The 23,778-nt window shown below is 54.3% G+C and overlaps 11 protein-coding genes and 1 non-coding gene across 12 annotated transcripts; 7 read left to right on the plus strand and 5 right to left on the minus strand.

Annotated features, from left to right (window-relative positions):
* Positions 1–392: 392 nt before the first annotated feature.
* Positions 393–474, plus strand: B0H65DRAFT_t109. Its single transcript has one exon. It is a non-coding gene; the product is annotated as a tRNA-Ser (tRNA).
* Positions 475–782: 308 nt separating this feature from the next.
* On the minus strand, positions 783–2,541 carry B0H65DRAFT_145265 (1, 4-beta cellobiohydrolase). The gene is made up of 2 exons (XM_062820992.1): positions 1,504–2,541; positions 783–1,358 (listed from the first exon to the last, which is right to left on the minus strand). The coding sequence occupies exons 1-2, from the start codon at positions 2,186–2,188 to the stop codon at positions 880–882; spliced, it is 1,164 nt and encodes a 387-aa protein (XP_062685426.1). The 5' UTR covers positions 2,189–2,541; the 3' UTR covers positions 783–879.
* Positions 2,542–4,785: 2,244 nt separating this feature from the next.
* Positions 4,786–5,279, minus strand: B0H65DRAFT_421596 (uncharacterized protein; the record flags this gene model as incomplete). Its single annotated transcript, XM_062824351.1, is given in 3 exon segments — positions 4,786–5,078; positions 5,158–5,173; positions 5,187–5,279. 3 exon segments carry the CDS (start codon positions 5,277–5,279, stop codon positions 4,786–4,788), a joined length of 402 nt encoding a protein of 133 aa, XP_062685427.1.
* A 412-nt stretch (positions 5,280–5,691) lies between these two features.
* B0H65DRAFT_460002 (putative GTP cyclohydrolase II) lies at positions 5,692–7,451 on the plus strand. The gene is made up of 2 exons (XM_062826499.1): positions 5,692–7,153; positions 7,234–7,451. The coding sequence occupies exons 1-2, from the start codon at positions 5,975–5,977 to the stop codon at positions 7,279–7,281; spliced, it is 1,227 nt and encodes a 408-aa protein (XP_062685428.1). The 5' UTR covers positions 5,692–5,974; the 3' UTR covers positions 7,282–7,451.
* A 451-nt stretch (positions 7,452–7,902) lies between these two features.
* Positions 7,903–13,508, plus strand: B0H65DRAFT_569844 (uncharacterized protein). Its single transcript, XM_062830426.1, has 2 exons — positions 7,903–8,541; positions 8,620–13,508. The coding sequence occupies exons 1-2, from the start codon at positions 8,279–8,281 to the stop codon at positions 13,163–13,165; spliced, it is 4,809 nt and encodes a 1,602-aa protein (XP_062685429.1). The 5' UTR covers positions 7,903–8,278; the 3' UTR covers positions 13,166–13,508.
* Positions 13,509–13,708: 200 nt separating this feature from the next.
* Positions 13,709–15,220, minus strand: B0H65DRAFT_521131 (uncharacterized protein; the record flags this gene model as incomplete). The annotated part of the gene is made up of 3 exons (XM_062828743.1): positions 13,709–14,479; positions 14,624–14,636; positions 14,670–15,220. The coding sequence occupies 3 exons, from the start codon at positions 15,218–15,220 to the stop codon at positions 13,709–13,711; spliced, it is 1,335 nt and encodes a 444-aa protein (XP_062685430.1).
* A 651-nt stretch (positions 15,221–15,871) lies between these two features.
* Positions 15,872–16,210, plus strand: B0H65DRAFT_547111 (uncharacterized protein; the record flags this gene model as incomplete). Its single annotated transcript, XM_062829490.1, has 1 exon — positions 15,872–16,210. One exon carries the CDS (start codon positions 15,872–15,874, stop codon positions 16,208–16,210), a length of 339 nt encoding a protein of 112 aa, XP_062685431.1.
* An 800-nt stretch (positions 16,211–17,010) lies between these two features.
* B0H65DRAFT_145359 (uncharacterized protein) lies at positions 17,011–17,795 on the plus strand. Its single transcript, XM_062820993.1, has one exon. The coding sequence runs from the start codon at positions 17,139–17,141 to the stop codon at positions 17,511–17,513; it is 375 nt and encodes a 124-aa protein (XP_062685432.1). The 5' UTR covers positions 17,011–17,138; the 3' UTR covers positions 17,514–17,795.
* A 526-nt stretch (positions 17,796–18,321) lies between these two features.
* Positions 18,322–20,226, plus strand: B0H65DRAFT_145365 (uncharacterized protein). The gene has a single exon (XM_062820994.1). The coding sequence runs from the start codon at positions 18,473–18,475 to the stop codon at positions 19,847–19,849; it is 1,377 nt and encodes a 458-aa protein (XP_062685433.1). The 5' UTR covers positions 18,322–18,472; the 3' UTR covers positions 19,850–20,226.
* On the plus strand, positions 20,227–21,725 carry B0H65DRAFT_569870 (uncharacterized protein). Its single transcript, XM_062830427.1, has one exon. The coding sequence runs from the start codon at positions 20,678–20,680 to the stop codon at positions 21,659–21,661; it is 984 nt and encodes a 327-aa protein (XP_062685434.1). The 5' UTR covers positions 20,227–20,677; the 3' UTR covers positions 21,662–21,725.
* On the minus strand, positions 21,520–22,272 carry B0H65DRAFT_460016 (uncharacterized protein). Its single transcript, XM_062826500.1, has one exon. The coding sequence runs from the start codon at positions 22,201–22,203 to the stop codon at positions 21,790–21,792; it is 414 nt and encodes a 137-aa protein (XP_062685435.1). The 5' UTR covers positions 22,204–22,272; the 3' UTR covers positions 21,520–21,789.
* On the minus strand, positions 22,250–23,625 carry B0H65DRAFT_460018 (putative 40S ribosomal protein S24). Its single transcript, XM_062826501.1, has 3 exons — positions 23,399–23,625; positions 22,636–22,883; positions 22,250–22,585 (listed from the first exon to the last, which is right to left on the minus strand). The coding sequence occupies exons 1-3, from the start codon at positions 23,479–23,481 to the stop codon at positions 22,506–22,508; spliced, it is 411 nt and encodes a 136-aa protein (XP_062685436.1). The 5' UTR covers positions 23,482–23,625; the 3' UTR covers positions 22,250–22,505.
* Positions 23,626–23,778: the final 153 nt, after the last annotated feature.

Genomic DNA, 23,778 nt, shown 5'->3' on the forward strand with positions numbered 1-23,778 from the left:
TGGAAAGATGGGAGGAGGACGGATGTGGAATTGAGTGCCGTGGTTCACCGCTGCCGTCCGGCGTGCCGGCGTACAAAGTCCGGTAAGTTTCGTATCGGTATTTACCCTGTTACGTAATGAAAAATATGAAACTTTTACTCTTTTCGACTCTCCCCGCCGATTTCTCCTCATCTTGTTGGCTCGTTGGCGATGCATTTCAACACCGGGAAATGATCGGGAACATATTCTGCCCTTCTCTGGCCCTGAACACAAACCCAATGTTTGCAACTGATATCGGCGACGGGATTGAAGATCGAAGCCAGGCAATAAGCGCCAACAATTAGTGACACGTGGCTAGCTTCCTCCCCAGGTGTCACATATAACATGTACAACCCAACTCTCATAATATCGAAGGCGTAGTGGCGGAGTGGTCTAACGCGCCAGACTTGAAATCTGGTTCCTTCGGGAGCGTCTGTTCGAACCAGGCCTACGTCGATTTTTTTTTGCCTTTAACTTCTTGTTCACTCTACCAATTTTGATATTGGTATTAGTTTTGGCAGGTGCAGTTTTTTGTTCCTTCCGTCGAGTATCTGGATTGGGTCCGTGCGAGGGGTGGTGATAGCCTCTCTTTTTTTCCTCTTCCCTTTCCCCTTCGTTCTTCACTTTCAAACTCTCTTACAGCCCCAATGCTTGTGAGCATGCTCATACCTTAGTGACCCACGAGAACAAAAGTTTTATGCACTATATAACTCAAGTAGTATGATCAAACGAAGAGAAAGCCCATATGGCATATATACAAAGTTGCGGGCACCACCTCCAAGCCCACAATCACAGGCAAGACCCAATAGAAGTGAGCCTTGCCTCCATGTCTTACACTCTCATCCCACAAACCCCCTACAACTAGTTCTTTACAGAAGCATCAGCATTCTTCACCAACATCTCCACATACCCCCCAAACCACGCTCCCGCCCTCGGCGCCCCCGCAAGTCCACACTGCCCATCACTTTCCCCGCCCGGCTTAACCCAAACAATCGCATCCACATTCCCATTCTGCAGAACCGTCTGATCCGTGGTGGGCACGTGTCCGAAGCCCGCCGGCCCAACATTGCACCACTCACCCCACTCCTTCCTAGCGCCCGGCAGGGCGACGCGACCCTGGTCGATGATGAAGTGCGACGGCAGGCCTTGTTGGATGAGATAGGGGGAGAGCGAAGAGGCGTAGTGCGATTCGTCGTAGGAGGGCGACCCTGCGGTGTAAGAGTCGCGGGGACGGGTGGTGTTGGAGGTTAGGTAGGGGTTGTAGTTGGATACGTTTGTGGAGAAACCGCGGATTGTCGCGGGTTTGGCGAGGGAGAGGACGGTGGCGAATTCCTTTGCGGCTTGTTTGGGGAGGGGGTTGTTAGTTTTGGGTTTTGATGATGATGGGAAGGGCGGGAGAAGTGAGGAAGGCGGAGGCGGGAAAGAAGACGGAAGAAACGGGGGAGTGAAAAGAGGAGGGAAGGGACAACGAAAGTCGGGTCTTACCAAGCGGCAAACTATCACCCCACCCCAGCCATCCACCATTCGCAGCATCAAGATACAACGCCACATTATCCAACTGCAAGTTCTTGATCGCAAAAGCGATGCCTTCCCGATAAGTAGGAACAGCCTGCTTGCAAAACTCCACGCCCGTGTTGGTAACAGCGTTACCCAACGAATCCGGCTCCAACACCACAGCAAACTGCAAGTCCTTGGCCGCAGCCAACTTCGCAGCATAAGGCTTGACGAACTGCTCCTTATAAATCCTCAACCCATCATTCTTGCTGCTTAGCTCTCCGGCGCTTTCACCCGCTGAGCAATCACGATCGGGGAGGTTGTACAGCACCAACCCAACCACCTGTTTCTGTCCAGTCCGACTCTGCTCATCACGAGCAGCCTTGATGGCGTCGTCGATCTCGGAGAGCCCGGAGCGAGAAGTCACCCAGACGAAGGTGCCGATTTTTTCGACCTTGCGGACCACGGCCGCGTTGGCCTTGTCGCCCTTTTGGGTGAAGGACTTGTACGTGTCCTCGAGCTTGGCGGCCCACTTGGGGTTCGCGAAGAGCTTCTTGCCGACGAAGGGGTTGATGTCGGAGGCGGAGGACCTTGGGGACTTGGGAGGACCGAGGGGGGAGGCGGTGACGGAGGCGCCGGCGGCCGAGAGGGCGGCGAGGAGAGTGAGGGCGCGCATTTTGATGTGTGATGGGGTGTGTGAAGGGGGATGGGGAGAGGTGATGGAGTGGCTGGCGGTTGATGATGGTGAAGATGGAGGTCAGGTCTTATATGGCTAGGTAGTCGGTCATCAAGGTAGCACGTCATTCTCCCCGTCTCGCCTGTCCAGATCCAGATCCGAGATCATCGCCTGCGGGACAACAACCCCCATACCCCAGACAGACCCAGACGGACCTGGAAGCCATACATCCGTCGGCTTGTCCATGATCATCTTGCTGGTACTAGCTTGTTCATGCTCGGCTTGTTTCACCTTGCTCGGCCCAGGTCCGACCGAGACTTCCCAGAAGTGGCTACTAGGTGTAAGTGCCGGACCCGTGAGGAAAGGAACAATGTCGGGGTAAGCGGGCCAAGGCCTCGGCCTCCCGTAGCGTAGCGTCGCGGTAGCGTTTCTCCGGATTCACGGAAGCTCACCTTCCGAAGCGCAGGTTCCTTGGCCGAAAGAGGAAATTCCAGGAACCGGAACCGGGTCAGGTGCCGAAAAGCGATGGAAAAGACGGGGTGAGCGGGCAGTTCCCCAGATTCAGAAGCGGTGGTAATATGACCTTGATTGCCGATCTGGGGAATATTTGACAGATCTCTTACCGATCTTGAAGAGACGAGGTGCGTGCATAAGCGACCGAAGTGAGGATGGTGTATACCAAACGGCACCGCGCTCCGGAAGGGACTCAAGCTGTGATGATTCGTGCGCTTGCGCGAAGATCAACGGTTTCCCGGCTGCCACTCGGCGAAACTGACGGGCCGTTCGGGCAACATAGATTGGACATGGACCCCAATGAGTGACACCACATGCCTCTCATGTTAAGAACATGCGCACGTATAACGACAACCTCGCAACAAGATTGTGGCTTCACGCAATGGCCATCGAGGTAACTTGACTCGATGATAAATCGCATACTACTCTCAAGGTAGCGCAAACCGCGCTCTCCACGTTCAACATCGGGAGCATCATCCACTTAGGACCCAGTATCCCAATCGAGATAATCGTAAACTTGGCCGATTTTCGATCGATCGCACCTCCGGCCAAACTGCCAGTGGCAAGATATACGAAGGCCTCACTGCCTCTCGTGTTATGCCATGCGTCTTGTTATCGCGACCATTGCTTTTTCTGCCATGTTCTCTCTGCGCGACACCGATGACTGCCTCTCAGCTCGTCTTATATGGAGAGGAAAAGCCAAGACCACGGAGATGCTAGCCTTTTGGTCCGTTATAGGTAGGCAAGCCTCCTCGAGTGTTATCGTCCAGCCGGACGGTATGGAATGACTTTGCTCCATATCCCGAGCGCCGGCAGCGGTTGGTTAAGCCACAGGTTTTGCCACAACTGCCACAGCTTGTCAAAGACAAGTCTGGATGTCAAGGCCTGGATAGATGTGAGAGGGGTGGTGGCTGAGTTTTGAGAATAACTTGTATGGCTTGTCCATCCAGCGTTGACAGACAAGCTGTCGGGACGGGTCGTGTGCCAGGCTGAACCGCTGAGGAAGGTCATCAGATGTCCGATTGGTTGAGCTCGTCAACAGCACGCGACAGGCTGGCAGCGCTCCCGACTCCGTATCCTCTTCCGAGGTAACTTGCTTTTTCCAAATCTTTATTTGCGGTTGCGGAACTTTTACCAGCGGGAAGATCGCGCACTTGAAGACGATCTACTCAACCCAGGAAACTGGCTCAGTTGGGGTGTTGCGATCGAGACCGGAGTGCTGGGGAACTCATGTGAACAATGATTGTCAGCCATCACCCAGTTTGCTGCATCTGTCCGGTAGAGGTATACTACTAGCTCATGCGGATACCCGTTTCCCCAGGCCAAGGGTCTTTTGTCGAGGGTTGATAGCCTGGCTCCCTGGTAGTACGTAAGGAATCGGATTGTGCATGCTAGCATCAGATTGCACGATTGACCCAATTCTGCGTATCCCGATGGAAAATACGGGCCTCTCTTGGACCCAGCCGCGGGTATTCGCAGCTGAAATCACTCCGGGTCACTCCCGGCTCCGCGCAAATCTTCACTTGGTGACATAGCCATGGCGTCAATACATGGCCGCCAACTGTCCAGCCTTCCAGCCCTCTGGGTGTCTCTTTTCACCATCTTGCCATGGTACTGGTATCTCGAAGGGGTTCCACAACGGGCGTTGAGCAAAGTGTCAATGCATGTCTTGCTCCCTCGTTTCCTACGTACCGTGAGCCACAAGCCATGAGCGCTTGCATGTTTTGAAGGTGTAGCGGAGCGGAAACGGAAACCAGCGCCATGATTTCACGCACATGGCCGCCAGTTGCGGCTAAGGACTTATACGCTCTAGGGCGGGTCGTCCGAGGGGTGGGGGTGTCGAGGATCGAGGCTCGAGGCTCGAGGATCGAAGTTCCGAGATCGCGAAGATCATAAACCCGCTTTATCATCCTCTTCCCATATCGCCTTGCGATCCCGTCTCCGGGAAGCGCACCAGCTGCAGTATGATGCTCAAAAATTGACCTGCCCAGTCCCAAAACACTCCCAACACCAATGCCACCCCTACACCCCCTATTGCCCCGCCAAGCACAAAGGCCATCGTTCAGTCCTGATATATTAGCCGGCTACGACCTTAGCGACAAGTCCACCCAAAAGCCGACGATATGGCAGGTCAACCTGGTTTTAATGGTGCTCGTGGGTGTGGTTGTCTCTCTCCGCATTGTCTGCCGTGCGTACATCACCCGCCGTCTGTTCGTCGATGACTTTTTCATCATCTTGGCTGGCCTGTTCACGCTGGTCTCGGCGTCCATGGCTCTCGCGGCCACACGATATGGACTGGGGGAACATATCTGGAACTTGCCATTGCCGGTGGATAACATGTTGGAGATGTTGACACGATGTGTGAAGGTGAGTTTTTCTGCCGGGGGTTGAAAGGGTTCAAATTAGGGAGTGAGGCTGACGGTGGGGGAGAGGAGCAGCACATGTACGTCGCCCACGTTTTCTATGCGGCGGCTGGGGCCTTTACCAAGCTGTCTATCCTGACGTCGTACTTGAGCATCTTTTCCGGCAAAGTCCTGAGGTGGATTCTGTACGGCACGGCCGTTGTGGTGACGGTCATGGGGGTTTGTGCCATCTTTGCGACCGTGTTCGACGGGGGAGTTGTTGGCTTCAGTTGATGAGCCTGGTACGCCCAAGTCGGCCCAAAGGTGTTCTGTATAGCGCTGGCTTTGGGGTTAGTAAATGAGAGTTTTGATATTGTCCCATGGTGTTGAGTGAGGCATCTCATCCCGGGCTGTGTTCCCGATTTCGTAGTTGACGCCCGGGCTGAAGAGTGTCAGCGACAGATCAGTGGAATTCTTGACACATGCGCACAGACCATGTCCCTCTGGCGACACTCCGATTTGTCTCCGGCAGGAACCCCGGCAGGAACCCCGCAAAACGCGGCCAATTGTCTGAGACCTTTCTCCAATTTAGGGCCCGGGATTAAGAAAGTCAGCGAGTGTCAGCGAAGAATCCCCGCAGTCGGGGTCCATGACTAATGATTCCCCAATTGCTGTGTGAGACCTGTGTTAATTCGCCGTCCCTGTGTTACAGAACCATCTGACCCAGCGCATCCGAACTTTCTCTCTTTCAGGTCTCTCTTTCACGACACCACCGACTTTTTCGAATTGCTTCTCGTTTCCTTGCGACAGCGTTCCTTTTGTTCTCTAGAGTTGCATTGATGTTCCAGTCCTAAACACGACCAGCAACTTCCATCCCAAAGCCGAACCTCTCTGCGCGCGCCCATTCGCCTCTCCGGCTAAAAGACCAAACATGTGCCCGACATCAACATCAGCGCAATCGCAAGCCGATGCCACGACTACGACCCAATTACCCTCCTTCTACTCTCCCAAGAGAAGCGAACAAGACCACCAGTCTCGAGACAATGGCAACGTCGAATCCGTAGACCTCTCCGCCTCCTCCACCTCCCTCTCTACCTCGGCACCCGCGATTACCCTCGACACCAGCGACAACCTCTCAACACCCTCCTCGGTCCCCTCGACCCCCCTATCCCAACCACCACCGCCCTCCCTCCTCTCGCCCTCCTTCACGCCTCCCCAGACCCCCGGCACAGCAACCCCCTCCACCTCCATAACCTCCCTCTCCCTCTCGGAGCCGCGCGGCATCCCCGTCGACAGCTCCATTCCTTCAGGAGGATGCGGCACCAAGAAGCCCAAACTCCTCGAGTCCCTGCCGCATGTGGAGTGCATAGTGCGGGCGCGCATCCCGACCACCAACGGGGCCGAGATGTTCCTGCACTTGTACACCAACGACGTGGACAACAAGGAGCACCTGGCCATTGTGTTCGGCAATAACATCCGAAGTGAAAGTCTGGACAGGGTGCGGGAGGGCGAGACGGAGATGGACAGGTTGGTAAGGGGTGCCTATACGGGGCGGCTGTACCCCGGTAGGACGACGAGTCGGGAACCTGGTGTTGGAGGAGGAGAGATGAAGGAAGAGAAGGAGGAGGCAGAGGAGAAGAAGCAGACGCCGTTGGTCAGGATACACTCGGAATGCTACACGGGCGAAACCGTCTGGTCTGCGCGCTGCGACTGCGGAGAGCAGCTCGACGAGGCCGCGCGTCTGATGTCGCTGCCTTCCAACACCGCTGGCGGGATCATTATCTATTTGCGCCAAGAAGGCCGAGGTATCGGGTTGGGCGAAAAGCTCAAAGCCTACAACTTGCAAGACCTGGGATCGGATACCGTCGAGGCCAATTTGCTGTTGCGCCACCCTGCGGATGCGAGAAGCTATGGTTTGGCGACTGCCATGTTGAGGGACCTCGGTCAGAAAGAGATTAGACTGTTGACGAATAACCCGGATAAGATCAGGGCGGTGGAGGGCCCGAATCGGGAGATTGTGGTGACGGAAAGGGTGGCCATGGTGCCGTTGAGTTGGAAGGGCAAGGGAGGGTTCAGGGCGCCGGAAGTGGAGGGGTATTTGAAGACCAAGGTACGTTTGTGTTTGTGTGACGCTGTTGGTGATACTGCTGCTGGTGACAAAGTGCTAACGGGTGTTTGCGTCGACGGCAGATTGAAAAGATGGGCCACATGCTGGATATGGGAGCGCTCCCTCAGTGATAGAACACAACTACAGTCCATTGTTTCGCGACATCACCTATGCATATAGTGTATACCTATACCATATCTCTGGAGGCACAAAATTTGAAGGCGTTCTGGCGGGTTCTCCCTTTCTTCGATTTACATTAGTTAGAAGGCAGGCTTTAGACAACTATGTTATAGAGATAGTTACCAAGGTATCTTGCTTTCCCCTGACCTCTAGAGCCATTGTAGCTGAATGCCCTCTCCCTTTGGAATTACTTCCTGTGGGAGACACTCCCGGGAAAAGACTAGAGCTTAGCTCATCACGCATTTTCACGTGCAGGAGTACATCGGACCTCTGAAGAGACAGCTAGACTGACCTTGGGCTTGGGACCTTTCTCCCTGTACGAACCTCGTTGGGGGACTACGCGTTCTTGAATGGTACCATCTAGAGATCCTTCACGGATGAGGTAGTGCTCTGACATTGGCGCAAGTGTTGGAAGTTGGATGTCTTAAAAGTGTTGGCCCCACCAACTGCACGCCCCCGCAATGTTTCATCCAACAGGAAGCGAGCAAGTCTTGGCATCAACGTTCGGCCCCACCGATAAGGCTTGCAAGGTGCTCCTGGCGATTGAATGTTTGTTCTCCAGCGGGATGGAAGCTTCAGAAGGTCGCGACTGCCACCACAAAATGCCCTGAAGAAACGAGAAATACGAACGCCAGAAAGAGCGAGGACTGAGGGCAGGAGCGAAAAGCAAAGTTTACGAGACTGAACCAGGATTTGCTCGACTGCTTCTGCTTTTCTCCCCACAAACAAATCAAACTTTCAACTTTACGCGTTCTTTTCGTCATCTTGGACTCAGACATCATCTTCGATCCGGACACTGCAAAATTCCCACAACCACTGTCCACCGGAAAGGAATCCGAAGACGACGAACATCATCATACCCAACCCATCTAAACCACTTACCCAACCTCTAGCTTCGATATCATACCAATCAATCACACCTAATCCATATCACACATCGACGCCAACATGAAGGACAATAGCCTTCGTCTGCGTCTCGTCGTCCGGCGTCACTCCCTCCCCGAGGTCAGAATCATCCACCACGTCCCTCTGGAGAATGACCCAACCATTGCCGACCTCGTCGACCAAATCAACGAGATCATTCCCCTCGAGAGCCCGGAATGGGGCCTTGAAGACTACGTAGTCGAGCTACGCAACAAGGAGGGCTACGCTTTCGAATGCCTGCACTTCCAGCAGGTTTCCAAACTCCTCAAGGACGAGGAAGAAGTCTTGTGAGTTGCATCTCAGCCCATTCTCACCTGTCCTGTCATTCAACCCCTCCCTGCAGCTGCTGACTCCCAACCCCGCAGTGTCCGACCCCTCGTCACCGGTGACCGAAAGCGCCGTCTGCTGTCCGGCCGTGAGCAGATCTCCAACGATGGCAGACACCTGATTGACGGCGTTCCCTTTGGCCATCCTCGACTCAGGTCCCCCAGAGACAGACCCCCGGTAGACATCCCCCCTCTCAAGCGGAGGAGAATCGAGTACGATACCATCGAGCGTGATGATGAACAAGCCGAACCCCTCTTCCTCACCCGCAATGGCGAAGGTTCTGAAGACCGTGAGAGCACTCGACAAGTCCGCTTCAACAACGCCGGCCTTGATGCCAATGAGGACGAGGAAGAAGACGACGACTTTGTCGATCAAGAGCAATATGGTGACGATGAGGAAGAGGAAGAGGGCGAAGATGAAGATGACGACTACGAGATCAACCCAGACGAACTTGCGGATGAACTCGAGGGCCTCCAGGAGGTCGAGTCAAGAGAAGAGACCCCAGCCGAGGACAACATCGAGCAACCCACCGACATCAGCCCCACCAAGTCCCAAAAGTCCATCGACCTCTCAGACATCGATAGAATCGCTGCTCTCCGGGCTGCTTTCCCAAGAGTCTCGGTTGACGTCTGCGAGAAGCTCCTCCTTCAGCACGATAGCAACGAGAAGAAGGTTTACTGGAAGCTCCGACGCAGGAACCGTCCCCACATGACCGTGCAACAGATGCTAGCCTACAGGAGACGTCTTCAAGTCCGTGGGCCTGAAGGTGCGATTGAGGACGAACTTGAGGCGGAAGCGTCTGAAAAGAGCGATGCCGAATCCGTCGGCTCCTTGATCAAGCATTACGATGAGCATGGCTTCCCTGCTGGCTCCATCCTCGATGGTTCAGCTTCCCGTCACATGGTTGAGGCCCTTCGCATGTCGGGTCAGGATGTGAACCTTCCTATTCATAAGAAGTTTGATGATGACGAGGACGATGAGGGCACCGTCCAGCCCGCTAAAGTCGCTGCTCAGTCTGACGAGATTCCCCTCGACTCAGATGAGGAAGAAGAGGAGTCAGACTTTGACCTCGACGAGGACGACGAGGACTTATCTGAAAAGGACTCTGACTCTTCCAACGACTCGGATGCTGTTTCACTCTCTGATGACGCGGACGAGGTCTTGGACGAAGAGGTCCCAAACAAATCCTCTGACGAAGGATCCGCTGCCAGTGACAGCGAAAGTGGCCCCGAGGTCTATACCACCAAAGTAAAGCCCCCCGCGGATATGGTCGCCCCCAAGAACCCCCAGCCCAATGACGAATCCTCAAGTTCTGACGAGAGCGATAGCGACAGTAGTAGCGACGACGACAGCAGCTCAGAGGAGGACGCATCCAGCAACGAGAGCGACTCCGAGGATGAGGAGGACGATTCCAGCAGTGATGATAGCAACAGCAGTAATTCCGATATCTCTTCGCGCGACAATGCCAACGCAAATTCCGACAATGATATTAGCAACGATTCAGAGTCCGATTCCAGTGACAGCAGTGATGACGACTCGGATGACGAACCAGTTACTTCAAGTTCCAAACATGCAAATATTACCAAAGCTGTATTCCAGCCCATCAGCGAACAGTCAGCTACCCTTGATACGGCCACCCTTGATGCTTCAAGTGCATCCAACGACCAACAGGACCAAAGTCCAGTGCCTCCAGGCCAAGGCAAGAACAAAACAAGGATGAGGAACGCACGGCGGAGGCTTTCTGCTAAGATAAGAAAGACCGCGTCTAGAGACACTTCTATTATTGGTTCTACGTCCGGTCAAGATGCGGAGACCTCGACACCGGCCGACCTAGAGGCTAAGAGGATGGCCTTGCTCCAGTCACTCGGTCATCTTGAGTATCTCGGCAAACCAGCTGAAGTAGAGAAGCCTGCAGCTCCCGTTGCCGAGACTGAAAAGCTTGAGCCCTCTGCGGACAACACAACCTCTGCCCCGGCTAAGCGGAAGACGAAGCTCGACGTGGACGCTGGCCGTCGTATGCTGTTCGGATCTCTTGGTCTTAAGAACCCCAAGTCTCAAGAAGACGAGGCAAAGATCCGTGCTAGCTTGATGAAGGGTGTCAAGCCTCTGGTCAACCACCGTGTGGAGGATGCGAAGAAGGACGCCGAAGTCACCGTAACCGAAGTAGATCCTGATGCTTGGCGCCAAAAGATCAACTATACTGCCGTAGAGTGCACCGAGGAAGGCGTTGAGCTCAGCGAACCTCCCTTTCCATTCTACCAACGCTGGGACCCTCAACAGCAAAATTACTGGGGCAGTGGTCGTGGAGGACCCTCGAAGCGGAAGCAGCAGAACCAGGATGAATACGAAGAGGAGGAGCCGGGTAACAAGAAGAGAAAGGTGTCGGACGAAGAGGAGAATGTCATCTTGAACTACGACGAGGAGGACCCCGATGCTTATGCGGCTCAGGGCCACCATGAGGAGGAACAAGATGAGGAAGAGTACGATGAGGAGGAGGAGTACGATGACGAGGAGCACGAAGACGAAGAGGAAGACTTGCCTCCTCTTCCCAGTGATTTGACCACCCTGCCTCTCCTCCAACCGGGACAGGCCAAGGCCGGTATGATCATCACCTGGAAGCAGTTCCTGCTCTCCAAGGCTACCAACTGGCAACCTCAGGTTATGAACATGACGGGAACCGTTGTCGAGGTCTGGGAACAGAACGATTTGCGAATTCTCCTTTCCAAGCGAGATAGAAACCTGGACGTCAACGAGAAGGTCTATGATGATGAGGGAAACCGAGTATATGACAAGTTTGAGGTTCCTGAGGACGAAGACGACGCCGACGGGGATGCCGAAAAGGGTTACCGAACCATCAACTTTGCCGACATGATGGAGCCACGGGTGCTGCGTCGGTCCGAAGATGAAGTCTTGGTGCCGGAGACCCAACACCAAGGCAACATCTCGCCGGCGAATGAAGATGGGGCCAGTAAGGCCAGCTCCCGTACTCTCGATCATAAGGTGCCTTCGGAGCCCGAGTCACAAACTGCCCAAGAAAGTCTCATCCCTGCTACGGACCACGGAAGCTCTTATGAACCTCAAGCTGCACAGGTGACTTCCGCTGGCAATGCCTCCATTATTGATGATCTCCGCCCGGAAACCAGCCTTCTCGGTACCGGCTCACGCCCGGAAGCGGATGCCTCCGTGTCTCGCGACGAACATCTAAACGTAAGCAATCCCTCGCCACAGCCTGAACAAGCACCCGAACCGCCGTCATCTCCCCAGCATGGTCCTAGCGCACCCCCGTCCGAAGGTCGCAACACCCCTCCGCGCAGCTCCGTTCTCGGTGACGAGCTGCCAGACGTCGCGGATCTTCCTTCCCAGGAGCCTGAGTCCCAGGATCAAAGACCCCCTTCTCGTTCCTCCGCCTACCTCGAATCCCAGCGCATTACACTTGAGCAGTTCAACGGATTCTCTGATGGACTGGAACAGGCAGCTGACAATCGGGGTAGCTATTTTAGCTATGCTAGGTTGGATGTTATCCCTTCCGACACGGGTAGCGTCCGTAGCGGAAGGCAGCCGGACCCGGAGTTTAGCATCGATTTGGGAAACAACAAGATCCTCGACCGGTTTGAGCCTGCGGACGAGGATGACGTTCCGATGCCGGGTCCCGACTACGAGGATGACGACGAGGAGGAGCATGAGGACAATAACGAGGATGATCAGGAGGATGATGAAGAGGATGATAACGAGGACGACCATGAGGAAAACAACGAGGACGATCAGGAGGATAATGAGGAGGAGGAATCACAAGAGACTACACCTAAGAGACCCCAGAAGCGAGCATCACTATCCGAAGAGCCTGCTAGCCCCGCGCTCTCCGACCTTTCAGCTTCTAACGACGATTTCTTCCCATCTCTGAGTCAAACCACCACAAAATCCAGTCAACGCAGAGCCAGTCAACCGCCCAAGTCGATCCCTAGAGATGCCGTCCCTACCACCAGCCAGACTCGCAAATCATTGGACGCTACCAACCTAGACTACGAGCAGGCCATGAAGCGATTGGACGAGGAAGAGTCCTCTCAAGAGTCCACCACAATGGACGACACCCAGATTAAAGTAGAGAAGCGTCGCCAATTATCCGAGCTCGCCCAGAAACTAGCCAAAACGCCCATCGAGCGTCCTTCAGCTCGGAAGTTGCCCTTTCGCCGAACTTCCACCCCTTCCAAGCTGAACCAAACAACCACCGCCACCACTAAGTCAACAAGAACAACTCGGTTCAGCGGTTCCTTCGCCATCCCTGAGGGATCTCAAGTCGTTAACCTTGTGTCCAGCAGCCCTGAACCTGAGATGAATGAAGATTATGCCGATGACGATCTGGATGAGACTTATCATGAAAGTAGCCCGGCCACCAGTCAGAGTCAACATAGGGCGCCGCCATCGACGGCCCCTGGAACGTCGGCGTCGTTTGTGACGCCGAGAAGGAAGCTTTTTAGCAGCACGAGGTTGAGTTCCACGCAGGTGCAAAGTCCGAGGAGGAGTCAGCCGAGTATCATTACGGGGTCGCTGAGGAAGAACAGGGGTTCGGCTTCTTCTTCCAAGTAGAGTTTGGGAGGGTCGAAGGTACCGAGGATAGCTGAGGTGAAAGAGGAGAAGGGTGAGAAGGGGAATGGGGAGAAAAGGGTTGGTGGAAAGACGATGGCAAAAGGGGGTCGATCTGTCTCTCTCTTTCAGTTCTTGCGAGAAAAGTCGGTTTTGCAGAGCATTATGGCGGAGTATGAGGCCAAAAAAGCGATACAGTCGAAGTTGACCATGGCATAGGGAAATTGGGGCAAGAATGCATCGCTTAGTGCCGGTACTGGTTGGGCATGGTTGACCATAGTAATAGGGACCTGATTAGACTTGTATGCTTGATATAGCTGTGAATTATCTTGCTCATTGCCTTACGCTCCATGTTCGCTGTCGATCGATTATATCGCAACCATGTATTCCCTTTGATCATTCCGTTTCGACTACTTTTCCCTACCTACCAGTTTCCTACTTCTACCTGCCATCTCCCCTTCCTACTTCTACCTGCCATCTCCCCTCCCGACTTCCATTCCCATTCCCATTCCCACCCCATCAGTTCTTACGCCCTCCTTCCTCACCTCATTGTTGAATACAAGCCGGCGAAATGCTACCCGTAGTACTGGCAGGAGAAGGAGGAGCAGTGGAGTTATTTGAGCCACTTGAGCTGCACGTTGGTGGGGAAGGTGGTGATAGGTTGTTAGTTGCCTCCGTGGTGTTTATGCTACTACCGCTACTCCCACTGCCTAGAGGTATACTTCCCAGGTCCGGGTCACTGCTCGAATTGGTGCTGGTCCTGGTATCTTGGCTGGTGCTTGTGTCCGTGTTAGTGCTAGTGCTAGTGTCGGTGGGATTGCAAATGTTAAGCCCGGCGATGGTGATGGTGATGTCTGGGGTACTACTGTCGAGTCTGTCTGTGTCGTTGCTGGTGGGAGTGGTGGAAGTGGTGGAAGTGGTGGAAGTGGTGGAAGTGGTGGAAGTGGTGGAAGTCGTGGATGTGGTAGAACTATTCGAAGGAATGGGATCACTAGAGGTAGCCGCCTCAAGAACAGGCGAGCTCGGGGTGGAGGGAATGGGACATGGAGAAGTGGGAGAACTGGGTGAAGAAACCCAAGAGCCGGGCATGATGGTTACGTGGAGGATAGGACTTGGGTAAGGGTTGGAGCTGGTTTGAGTGCGGGTCTGGGGACTTTGCTGAGGGCTGGACAAAGACTTTGGTGGGATGGGGGAGTTGCTGCGCGAGGAAATCCATGAACCGGGCATTCTGACTTGGAGGATAGGAGTGGGGTAAGGGTTAGAGCTGCCTTGGGAAGTATGGTGAGAAGTATCAGGGAAAGCAGCTTGGGAGTTATTCTTCGAAGCAACGGGCGAGGTACATGTAGGAGCAATGAAGTAAACCGACGTTCGCAATCCACTCTGGGATACGAAACCTGTCTGAGAAGCATCGTGAGCGGCCTCTGGCGACAGGACTGGTGAAGTAGAAGCAGTCAAACACACCGAACTCTCAGGACTCGTCTCAGAGCTCGAGGGACCAATCAGGAACATGCCTCGATTCGGCCGGGAGAATGAAAGGGGAGGACTCGGGGGAATGGTGCCGGTGAAATAGATGAAGCTTTCTTCGGAGCTGGTTTGCGAATTTGGCTGGAGATTGCTCATGGCTGGTCGAGGACATTCTTCCGTTGAGATGGTCCAAGTACCTCTGGGTGCAGCGAAGTTTTCGCTGGCTTGAGAGCTGGACAGGGACTGAGGAATCGACTGAGGCTCTGCCTCCGAGCTGGGTGGACTTGGAGAAGGCATGCCCGAGGTGGGGTCACGGGGCACTGGTCGGGGGTCGAGTGAAAAGAATACCGACAAGTCAAATGTGGAGCTTTCTGCGGAAGAGGTATGGGAATTGGGGGCTGAAGTGGGTTGGGAAGAGGCGTGAGAGGAGGCTGGGCCTGTGAAGACTTGGGGACTTCCGGTGCTGGGTGTCGAGGGTATGGATGGTAAGGGTGGCAGGGGTACTGAAGACAGTGAAGACGGTGAAGGTGGTGAAGGTGGTGAGGGTGGTGAGGGTGGTTGTGATCGGGTCTCTGAGAAGGATCCGGAGGACATCTTGAAGTGTGGTGATTGTAGTTGCGCTGCGTTCGAGAAGTTAGAACTGAGAAGTGTTTGTCAATGTTGAACAATTGGCTTTGAGGCTGGAAGAAAGGACAGGAGGTATTCTTATAGCTCATTCTCAAAGAGTGTCTTCTTCATGGTAACTTTTGACCATGGGAATGACATACCTTGCTGAAAAGGAGAACTACCCATCAAGGTGTCCGGCCTCAATCAGATGCGGCCCCCAGTTGGTGTTGATCAGACCTTGATGGCATTCTTGTCGGCACTCAGTGTTTGTTCGGGGAGTGTCCAAACTGGCACAAAACCAATTCGAAGCTGAATGGTTTAGAAGAAGGATGGGACCAACGCAATGCTGAATCATTGGGCAGTAAGTCACCGACCAAGCATCACGTACCTTGAATCAAGCACGCTCGGCAACGGCAGCTTCTCCCACTCCTGCAACGAGGTGCCCTTGTCCAACAGGGTCAAAAGGATCATGATTCCTAACCTCGTGTTGCCAACTCACTCAGCATCCCCACGAACGAACTCCCATTCCAACATCTGTCAAGTCTGGAGCCGAACCGCATCCACGAACTCAAAGTATCTTCGAGGCTTAAAATACCGTCCAAACTGGGTATCGTGCTTAGCAACTTCGCCGTCACCACAATGTCCCGCCCCTACTCCCCAACCGAGTCCTCCTCCACCAGCTCCGGTTCCTCGACCATCAAGAGCTCAAATACTCCCGCCAGCACGAGCGCTATCACGACCACAACCACCACAAGCAGTGGTGGCAGCAATAGAGACACTACAACTACGACTCCGCCTTGCACTTGCAAAGGGCGTCACTATTATTGGTCGACCATCTGTAAGAACACGTTCAGTGCACAAACGCTGGAAGATTGGGAGAAGAAGATCAGTTGGAGAACTGAGCCCTGGTGGAGGGAGTTGAAGGGTTTGGGTCCGCTGGTGCCCTCGAGAGATAAAGATGCAGAGGACGCAATCTAGTGTTCGATCAAGGAATCATGTCAGCAAGGTTGCGGCTGGGTAACGTGGGATGGCGAGAGAAAGTATTGGGTTGTGAGCGTGGACTCGGTAGTTCAGATATCTGACAGTTTCGAAGCAAAAAGGGCCGAGATCGAGAGAGTTGAACAAATCTTCTTGTCGGTGTCATCTGTTTCTTCCGTTGCCGTTGATGACGCGTCTAGATGTTCAGTTTTGGTGAAAAAGCGGCATGTGGAAGATAACCTCAAGAGAAGTTGCCAGAGTGCAACATGCGGAGTCAGGAAATGTGCCTGCATGCGGATTCAGGCCGATTATTGACTGGACGCTCATGTTTCGCCTGTATGACATTGAGGTATGATATCGGAGTATCGTACGTCGCCGATAAGGATCATTTCGTGGCTTCCGATGGCGAAATGTCGTACGCGGGTATCGAGCCTTCCTTCATGTTGTCAGTATATCTGTCAGTCATTTCCTCTTGTTTCTGGCCTCGACCTTGGCTTTTCTTTCCCAAAACGCAATCTTGTTGGCCACCTCCAGCGACCACTACCCAACCTCAGCTCCGGCCTCGCTCTGTCATGCTAGTGACATATCCGTTGTGCCATCTTTTGTTTCCATTCTCGTCCCTGAACTGCTGGTATACCTTCAAACCAACATACCACGAAGATAAACACTAACGGAAGTGGCCTCATCAAACGGCGACGCTGCGTCAGGGTATCACCTCCAGCCAAGATTGACCAAGATCCCTACAACTTCTTGCCGAGGTTAGAAAGTAGCTCCTGCGAGGAAGAGGCATAAAAATCCTTCCCGGCCCTCTCATGACCAAACCCAAACATCAATACCATCCAAGCACAGATTGAACACAACAGCAGTCCACAACGACTGCCGGATATCGACAAAACGAAAATCAGCGGACATCCAACCAACCATCAAAATGATCACCCCCACCACCTTCGGGGAGCCCGTCCCTACCGTTCCCAGCGCTCCCATTCCTACGCTCCCCAAGCCGAAGCCGCCTGCTCGCTGCGAGGACGGCGAACCTATCCCCACTGTACCGAGTGCTCCCATCCCGACTCTTCCCAAGCCAAGGACGCCCTCCCGTGCCGAGGACGGTGAGCCTATCCCTACCGTGCCCAGCGCTCCGATTCCTACTCTCCCTAAACCCAAGCCGCCTACCCGATCTGAGGACTCGGACCGCGAGGAGGATTATGAGGTCGTGTACGTCCCGGCGTATTTCACCACCCACTTCGAATATGTTGGCGAAAGCTCTCCTACGCCTACGCCGCTCAATTCGCCTAAGGATCTCTGAGGAGGTGACTCGGATGGCTACCAGTTCAAGGAAGGGGAAAAATTAATGAGACTTGAGGAGGAAATCGACACGGTGGGGTTCTGCTCGGATGGCGGTGTTGGCCCTAGATGGAGCGATGGAGAGGAATAGAGGCGGCGCGCAATGAATGGAGCCGGCTCGGGGTAAATGGCGTCCAGTGCTTTCTGAGAACAGGAGGTTGTGTTGAGTTGGCGACGTCGGGAAGTGAAGTAGTCAAAATTGGCCATCAAGGTTCTTGTGCGCAGAGATAACGATAAGGGCACTCTTCCGCTTCGGTTGGTAGAGGTAGCTGCCTGATTGCATGTGAGCTTGTCGTAAATGTGAATCGTACTTTCCTTCTCAACCGCTTTCTAGCACAGAGTGTAATCTTATCGATCGGAACCAAGCTTTTCCGTCATGCTCGGATTGTTGCGCTTCTCTATCCATCATTGTTCTCCTCCTCTCCAACATCAAATATTGGGTTCTCGCTCCCGCAGTCATTGTGCCTACCGAATATCACTTGACCTCACATTAGCCTCACCTTCGATCTCGATCATACCCGTGTGCCATGATGTTGGTATCACACCTGGCTGTCCCCATGTTTTCCTTCGATCTCGTTCAAGGCAGTTTGCAGGCCAGTTTGTCCACCTCTTCCGCTAGCCACCCACCAACGGAAGCAAGTGTCATCGACGAACAATGCTTTGGTGGGGCATCATTTTCATTGAAGGAGAAGCGATAGGCATCCCTTCACCTTTCTGCCCCGAGGAATATGCCTCTACTGCTATTTAAGGAGAACTTCCCTTCGCTATCGCACCTCCCCTATCCCTTTCTTGACCGAGAACCGGTACTGACACCTCTCAACGTATTCGGCAGGGACACACTTCGCAAGGCACCCAGGAACATCAACACCCAACAGACCACCATAGCACTCTGCCGATAGACTCGCTTTTCCCGCCTCCAAAATGCCCTCTCCCGGTCCCGATTCTCAACCGGAAGAGATGAACAGCTCCCAGCCTAGCAACGCAAGCTCGTCCGTCCCCGACATCCCCAGTACTCCGAGCGCTCCCACCCCTACCTCCGCTATCCCTTCGGTGTCCGTCAAAATCCCCAAATTCTTCAACCTCTCCTCAACCCCCGCAACCCTCAGTCTCTCCGGCAGCCTCATTAACGGCCACCCTTTCTCCGACCACGGTGGCAATGAAGAACTTGTCATCTACTCCGGAAACGCGGCCGAATGTCCTCGGTCGTTTATCATTTATCTCGATTTGACTGGCGATATGCACGGGGATAAGATAAAGAAGCAAGAGGAGGAGGAGAATGAGGAGGAGAAGGAGAAAGAGGAAGAGAGGGAGAGGGAGGAATCCGAGGAGCAAGGAGAGGAGCAAGAAGACGGGAAGGGTGAAGAGGACCGACCTTACCAGCAGCGGCAGCCCATTCCCTACTGTATTGCATCAAGAGACAGCCGCAGCGAGAGACACTTGCAGCATTTACGCGTAGATGCAACTAGGAGTGTCTTTCCGTGGCAACCGTCGACACCTTCGCCGCTCGATCAAACCCCACCGGGGTCGCCCGCTGAGTTGCCGATTGAGGCGCCGGTTGAATCGAAGTCCGGTTGGCCCGTTGAAGTGCGGGATTCTGAAGACACGGACTCTTCCCAACCCCAGACCAACGACGCAGACCTTTCCTACTCGACAGACCCCTTCTCAACTATTACAGGTGCTCCCCGTTCTATTATCTCCACCAGCCTGCCCAACCCAGAGCCCAAGCCATCGAGACCTTCCAGCCGCCTGGACCTCAACAACACATCCGTCGGCCTCTACCTCTGCGGTAGCGCCATGAACGGCTACCCCTTCTCCGGCCGGGGCCAGAATGACGGATTTTGTATTTGGTCCGGTCCCCTAGCTGATTGTCCCCGGGCGTTCAATATCAGTCTTTGGCTGGACGACGAGTGGGATGAGGACGACGACGACGGTGACGAGAATCGAAACCAACTGCCTGGCACTTACTGCAATATTGACAAAAGCGATGGCGGCGGCCCTTGGTACAGAATCAGGCGATGGATTCATGATGACGACAAGAGAGTGCGGAGCCTCATCATTGAGTCGATGAAGCCTGTGTGGCCTTGGGAGCCCTTGACGCCTCTTTACACCCCGCGCGGGTCGCATTCGGGGTGGACGCCGGAGCCTCCGCCGGTTGGGATGAAGAATGGTTATACTGTTGGTTGTTGGAGCAATTATCCGGATGGTTTTTGGGGCACTCCCCCGGTTGGTGCACCGGGTGGTTTGAGGGCCGATTCACCGGTGGGTTATCGGTCGCGGCCCCGGGCATGGTCTACTTGAGATGGGTCGTCGGCGCCGGCGCAGATGGAAGAAGGCAGAGAAGGGAAAATGGGTAGAACGAGCCGAATCTAGCATCCGAGAGGACTGGAAGGTATATGAGGTGTAGGGATAGGTAAGTAGAGGAATAAAGCAAGCCAGGGAAGGAACCAAAGGCGTCGTAGCATGAGAAAATATAAGCGTCTGCTTCAAGTTCCTGCTCAGGCCGTTCAGTGATAAGGCTGAGGTGAACTGGCTGCCCCCAGGCCATCAAAAAATGTCCCGAGGTATGTGAGATGCGCGATGATCCGTGATGTTCGCGGCTGTGAGGGTAGTAAAATTGTCCCGGTCGAATCGACAGAATCTGGCAAGTCATTGACCAGGCCCGCAGGGCTTTGACACCATCCGTGGACCGCTTTCCGTCGTTGTCACTCTCCTCTGCGCACTGAACCTCCGGATTTCGCCTTCTCTGAACGTGACCTGTTTTGCTTAGCGTAGTGAACATCGAGCATTGCTGTCGATTGCCCTCTGGCCCTGCCTTCGATCTCGTCCGCGGACTGTGTGAATCCCTCAAATAGCCAAAACAACATGAATGTGTCATTGAACCACGACGCTTGCCGATGTGTCATGTCGTGTGAAGGAGGGCAACGCGAATGTCTTCATGAGCCAGTGGCAAAGAGGAGAGCTCCCCCCCATAAAAGGCCATCCTCCCAGGCCTTCTCGTAAACTCTAAGCACGACGGCCATCTCCTTTGTAGTCCACTTGAGCAAACCCAGGGTCAGACACGAAGATTGATATAGCAGACCACCAGTCCACTAGTCCACCAGTCGATCGGGTTTCCAAGCCTCCAAGATGACTTCCACTTCCTCAAGAGTAGGCTTGCCGGCACCCTCAATACCGCCAGCAAATCTCCAAGTTCAAACCGACACATCCACTCAGACCGACGATGGAAACATGGAGTCCGCCGATTCCAGCTTCCAAAGGTCATCAGCCCCATCCCCATCCCCAACTCTGTCAAGCCTACCTCCCGCTTCATTCCCCACCCCCACAACCACCAGCCCCGTTGTCCGTTCGGATTTGGAGCCCAGTCCATCCATCTATTCCCCTCGCCCCGAGCCTCTGACAAGCTCGGCAGATGCAACGCGTAGTAGCTCTCCCATTGGCGTCGGTCCGACTAGACCGGGATCGCCAGCACGTTTAGTGCCCGAAGACGAGCCCTTGATTCCAGAGGCGCCCAGCTCGCCTGTTTTGGCACACTCGGTTCCTGTCCCGGTCCCGGTGGGTGCGATGGTGAATGTACCCAACGTGGACCCACACCCAGATCCAGACCCAGAGCCAGAGCCAGATCAAACCTCCGAAACCACAGCGGCAACCACAACCACGCATACACTCACTCATCCCACCGCTGCTACCACCGCCACCACCGCCGAGACAGAAGACCCAGTTGCATCAATCCCCTCCCCTACCCTCTCACCCAACCCACGACCACAAGTGCAAACACAGCTGGACACAGACATAGACACAGACATGTATATAATCAACCCCAACACTCCAAACCCAATCCCCAACTTCCCCAACCACACAACCATCGGCTCCCTCCCCAACTACGGGCACTTCCCCCCCTACGGCCGCGGCGTCTTCTTCCCCGACAGCGACCTACAGGGGTACACCCTCACAGAAGAGGGCGAGGGATACTGGCCGCCTTATGGCCATGTGATTATTAGTGTTAGGGTGGGGAGTTGGGTTTATAGGTATATTTCTCGTCTGCCCGCGCTGCCCGCTGTCACTTCGGACGAGAATAACGCGAGCACCAGGGAGAGCCCGGACGGAGAGTGAGCCCTGAGACGCCACTGGCGAGGCAACGGAGGGGGGAAGGAGATGGAGGACGGAAGTTGAGGGTGAGAGGACGGGAGGAATTCCCATCTTTTCCAAGGGCCTTTATGTCACGGCCGTGGGCATTGACTCTAGCGGTTCAGCTGGCGAGTGATAGCGAGGTGGAGGTGAAGGGAAGCAGGACTGCCTTGGTGTTGACTGGATGGCTGGATGCAAAAAACAAAAAACAAAAACAAAGAGAAGGTCCCGAAAGGGGGGTCGAATGAAAGGGAGGAAAGAGAAGGATGGGAAAATGCGGAAGGTGAATGGAATCGATGGAATGGAAGGCGGATAGAGAGGCGATACCACCGCCCATGGCTGTGGCGAGGCGTATGTCCATGACTTGGGGAGAAAAGAGGAAGAAGGCAAGGCAGGAAAAGCCATATCAAAATAAACAGAACATACCACTTGGAAGAAGCTTCAGAGGCACATCGTGAGCAGGCATGAACGCGATGTTCCGTGGCTGTCAAGGTGGAAAGACAGGACACTCGTCCAGTTCCCATCATCGAACCATTCAGTTGCAAGTCAACAAAAACGTCGAGACAAAGTCAGTATCACAGGAAGACAGGGTGTTGATCATCTTGTTTTTGTGCCACGCAAAACACCCCTGAATTGTATGCTATGTCGCCAGAATCCCAGAAAGCCCGACCGTCACGCCTCCAAATGGATTCCAAATGCTGACTAGGTTTGCAGGCGGCAGATCGACTGCCGGAGGAAGCCCCAGATGCATTGTAAGAAAGAATGCACACCCTCGCAAACACCCGGTGAGATAGAGAAGGACGACAAAGCACCAAGGAGAGCGATACGCTTATTTCTCCTTCTTGGGCTTGGCACCCTTGACCTTGGCAGTGCCGCGGAGGGTCTTTTGGCGGTTCTTGCGCTGCTTGCCTTTGGGGGTGTTAGTGAGTGACAAAGACAGAGACAGAGATGAGACATACGCTGCTGGCGAGAAGCCTTCTCGATCTTGGAGGCAAGGCCGACACGGACAAGACGGTAGTGGGGCTCGAACTTCTTCATGGCCTCGGGGGAGTCATAGACGAGGGCGAAGCCGGTGGTCTTGCCGCCACCGAACTGGGTGCGGAGACCGAAGACGTTGACCTGGTCCTTGGTGGCCTTGTAGAGGGTGGCCAGCTTCTCGCGGAGCTCGTCCTTGGAGATGTTAGGACGGTTGGGGTGGAGGATATCCCTGTATGTGTTAAAAAGCAGGAGTAAGCAAGACTGTCCTAAGTTGTTGAGGGAGCAACAACCGCGCATGGCAAAGCAGCATTGGACTTGATGTGTCTCCTTCTCCGCCTCCCTCAGATTTGTATCACGATCACCGAAGCGACTGCGACAAACCACCGCCACTCTCCACGAGATGTTGTAACCCTAACCCATCATCGTAATCCGCATCATGATCGCCCGCGAAACCGCAAGTCTTTCAGCAAGTCTTTCATGTTTGTTTCCCATCTCTTTCTGGCCTCTTGAGCATCAGGCTGTTGATTTCGCAGGGTACAAATGTGGATGGATGTGTGGGTTATGATTGACTCGATCGATCGCGCATCTCGGGAAGAGGGTTCTGTCGGTGGTTTTGTCGCATTGCTTGGTGGGACTTCGATGGAAGTTTTGCTCGGATATGCTCTGTGAAGACTTGAGAAGAATCCATTGCTGCCTTGCTGCCACGGCGTTTACTCTCAGATTGGCAGAAAGAGGGCAACGTACACGACCATCTGCTTGCGGCCAAGCAGAGGGTTGCGGATGAACTTGCGAGTGCGCAGGGTGACGGGGGAGTCGGAGTCAGCCATCTTGGTGTCTTGCGGGCGAGTTGACGATCAAGACCGAGAAGTGCGTGCAACGATGGAGGAGCGTTGTGCTTTTTTTGAAGTCGTTTTTTGGCACTCGCCGCGCACGGGGCACTCGCAAGGTTCGGTGGAGCCACTCAGAAATTCCACTCCCGTGTCGCTTAATTGGGTGCAAGCCCTAATCTTGTGGGAGTGTGGCCTGAGATATGAGGTTCGAATCTTGGCGCCGCTGCTTGCGAGCGAGAGGTGGACCGTGCTGCAGCTCAACACAAAAGTGCACGGGCCTTGCCAAGACAGCGA

The sequence above is a fragment of the Neurospora tetraspora genome (genome assembly GCF_033439725.1).
Source record: "Neurospora tetraspora strain CBS 560.94 chromosome Unknown B0H65scaffold_2, whole genome shotgun sequence".
Lineage (NCBI taxonomy): Eukaryota > Fungi > Ascomycota > Sordariomycetes > Sordariales > Sordariaceae > Neurospora > Neurospora tetraspora.

Bases quoted from the DNA above. Each gene is read 5' to 3' on its own strand.
- B0H65DRAFT_145365 (XM_062820994.1), top strand. From the start codon at position 18,473: ATGCCCTCTCCCGGTCCCGATTCTCAACCGGAAGAGATGAACAGCTCC.
- B0H65DRAFT_145359 (XM_062820993.1), top strand. From the start codon at position 17,139: ATGATCACCCCCACCACCTTCGGGGAGCCCGTCCCTACCGTTCCCAGC.
- B0H65DRAFT_460002 (XM_062826499.1), top strand. From the start codon at position 5,975: ATGTGCCCGACATCAACATCAGCGCAATCGCAAGCCGATGCCACGACT. The intron at 7,154-7,233 runs GTACGTTTGTGT...CGTCGACGGCAG, and splicing joins AGGGGTATTTGAAGACCAAG to ATTGAAAAGATGGGCCACAT.
- B0H65DRAFT_145265 (XM_062820992.1), bottom strand. From the start codon at position 2,188: ATGCGCGCCCTCACTCTCCTCGCCGCCCTCTCGGCCGCCGGCGCCTCC. The intron at 1,359-1,503 runs GTAAGACCCGAC...TCCCCAAACAAG, and splicing joins GGGTGATAGTTTGCCGCTTG to CCGCAAAGGAATTCGCCACC.
- B0H65DRAFT_460018 (XM_062826501.1), bottom strand. From the start codon at position 23,481: ATGGCTGACTCCGACTCCCCCGTCACCCTGCGCACTCGCAAGTTCATC. The intron at 22,884-23,398 runs GTACGTTGCCCT...TAACACATACAG, and splicing joins GGCCGCAAGCAGATGGTCGT to GGATATCCTCCACCCCAACC. The intron at 22,586-22,635 runs GTATGTCTCATC...ACACCCCCAAAG, and splicing joins GAAGGCTTCTCGCCAGCAGC to GCAAGCAGCGCAAGAACCGC.
- B0H65DRAFT_460016 (XM_062826500.1), bottom strand. From the start codon at position 22,203: ATGATGGGAACTGGACGAGTGTCCTGTCTTTCCACCTTGACAGCCACG.
- B0H65DRAFT_569870 (XM_062830427.1), top strand. From the start codon at position 20,678: ATGACTTCCACTTCCTCAAGAGTAGGCTTGCCGGCACCCTCAATACCG.
- B0H65DRAFT_569844 (XM_062830426.1), top strand. From the start codon at position 8,279: ATGAAGGACAATAGCCTTCGTCTGCGTCTCGTCGTCCGGCGTCACTCC. The intron at 8,542-8,619 runs GTGAGTTGCATC...CCAACCCCGCAG, and splicing joins AAGGACGAGGAAGAAGTCTT to TGTCCGACCCCTCGTCACCG.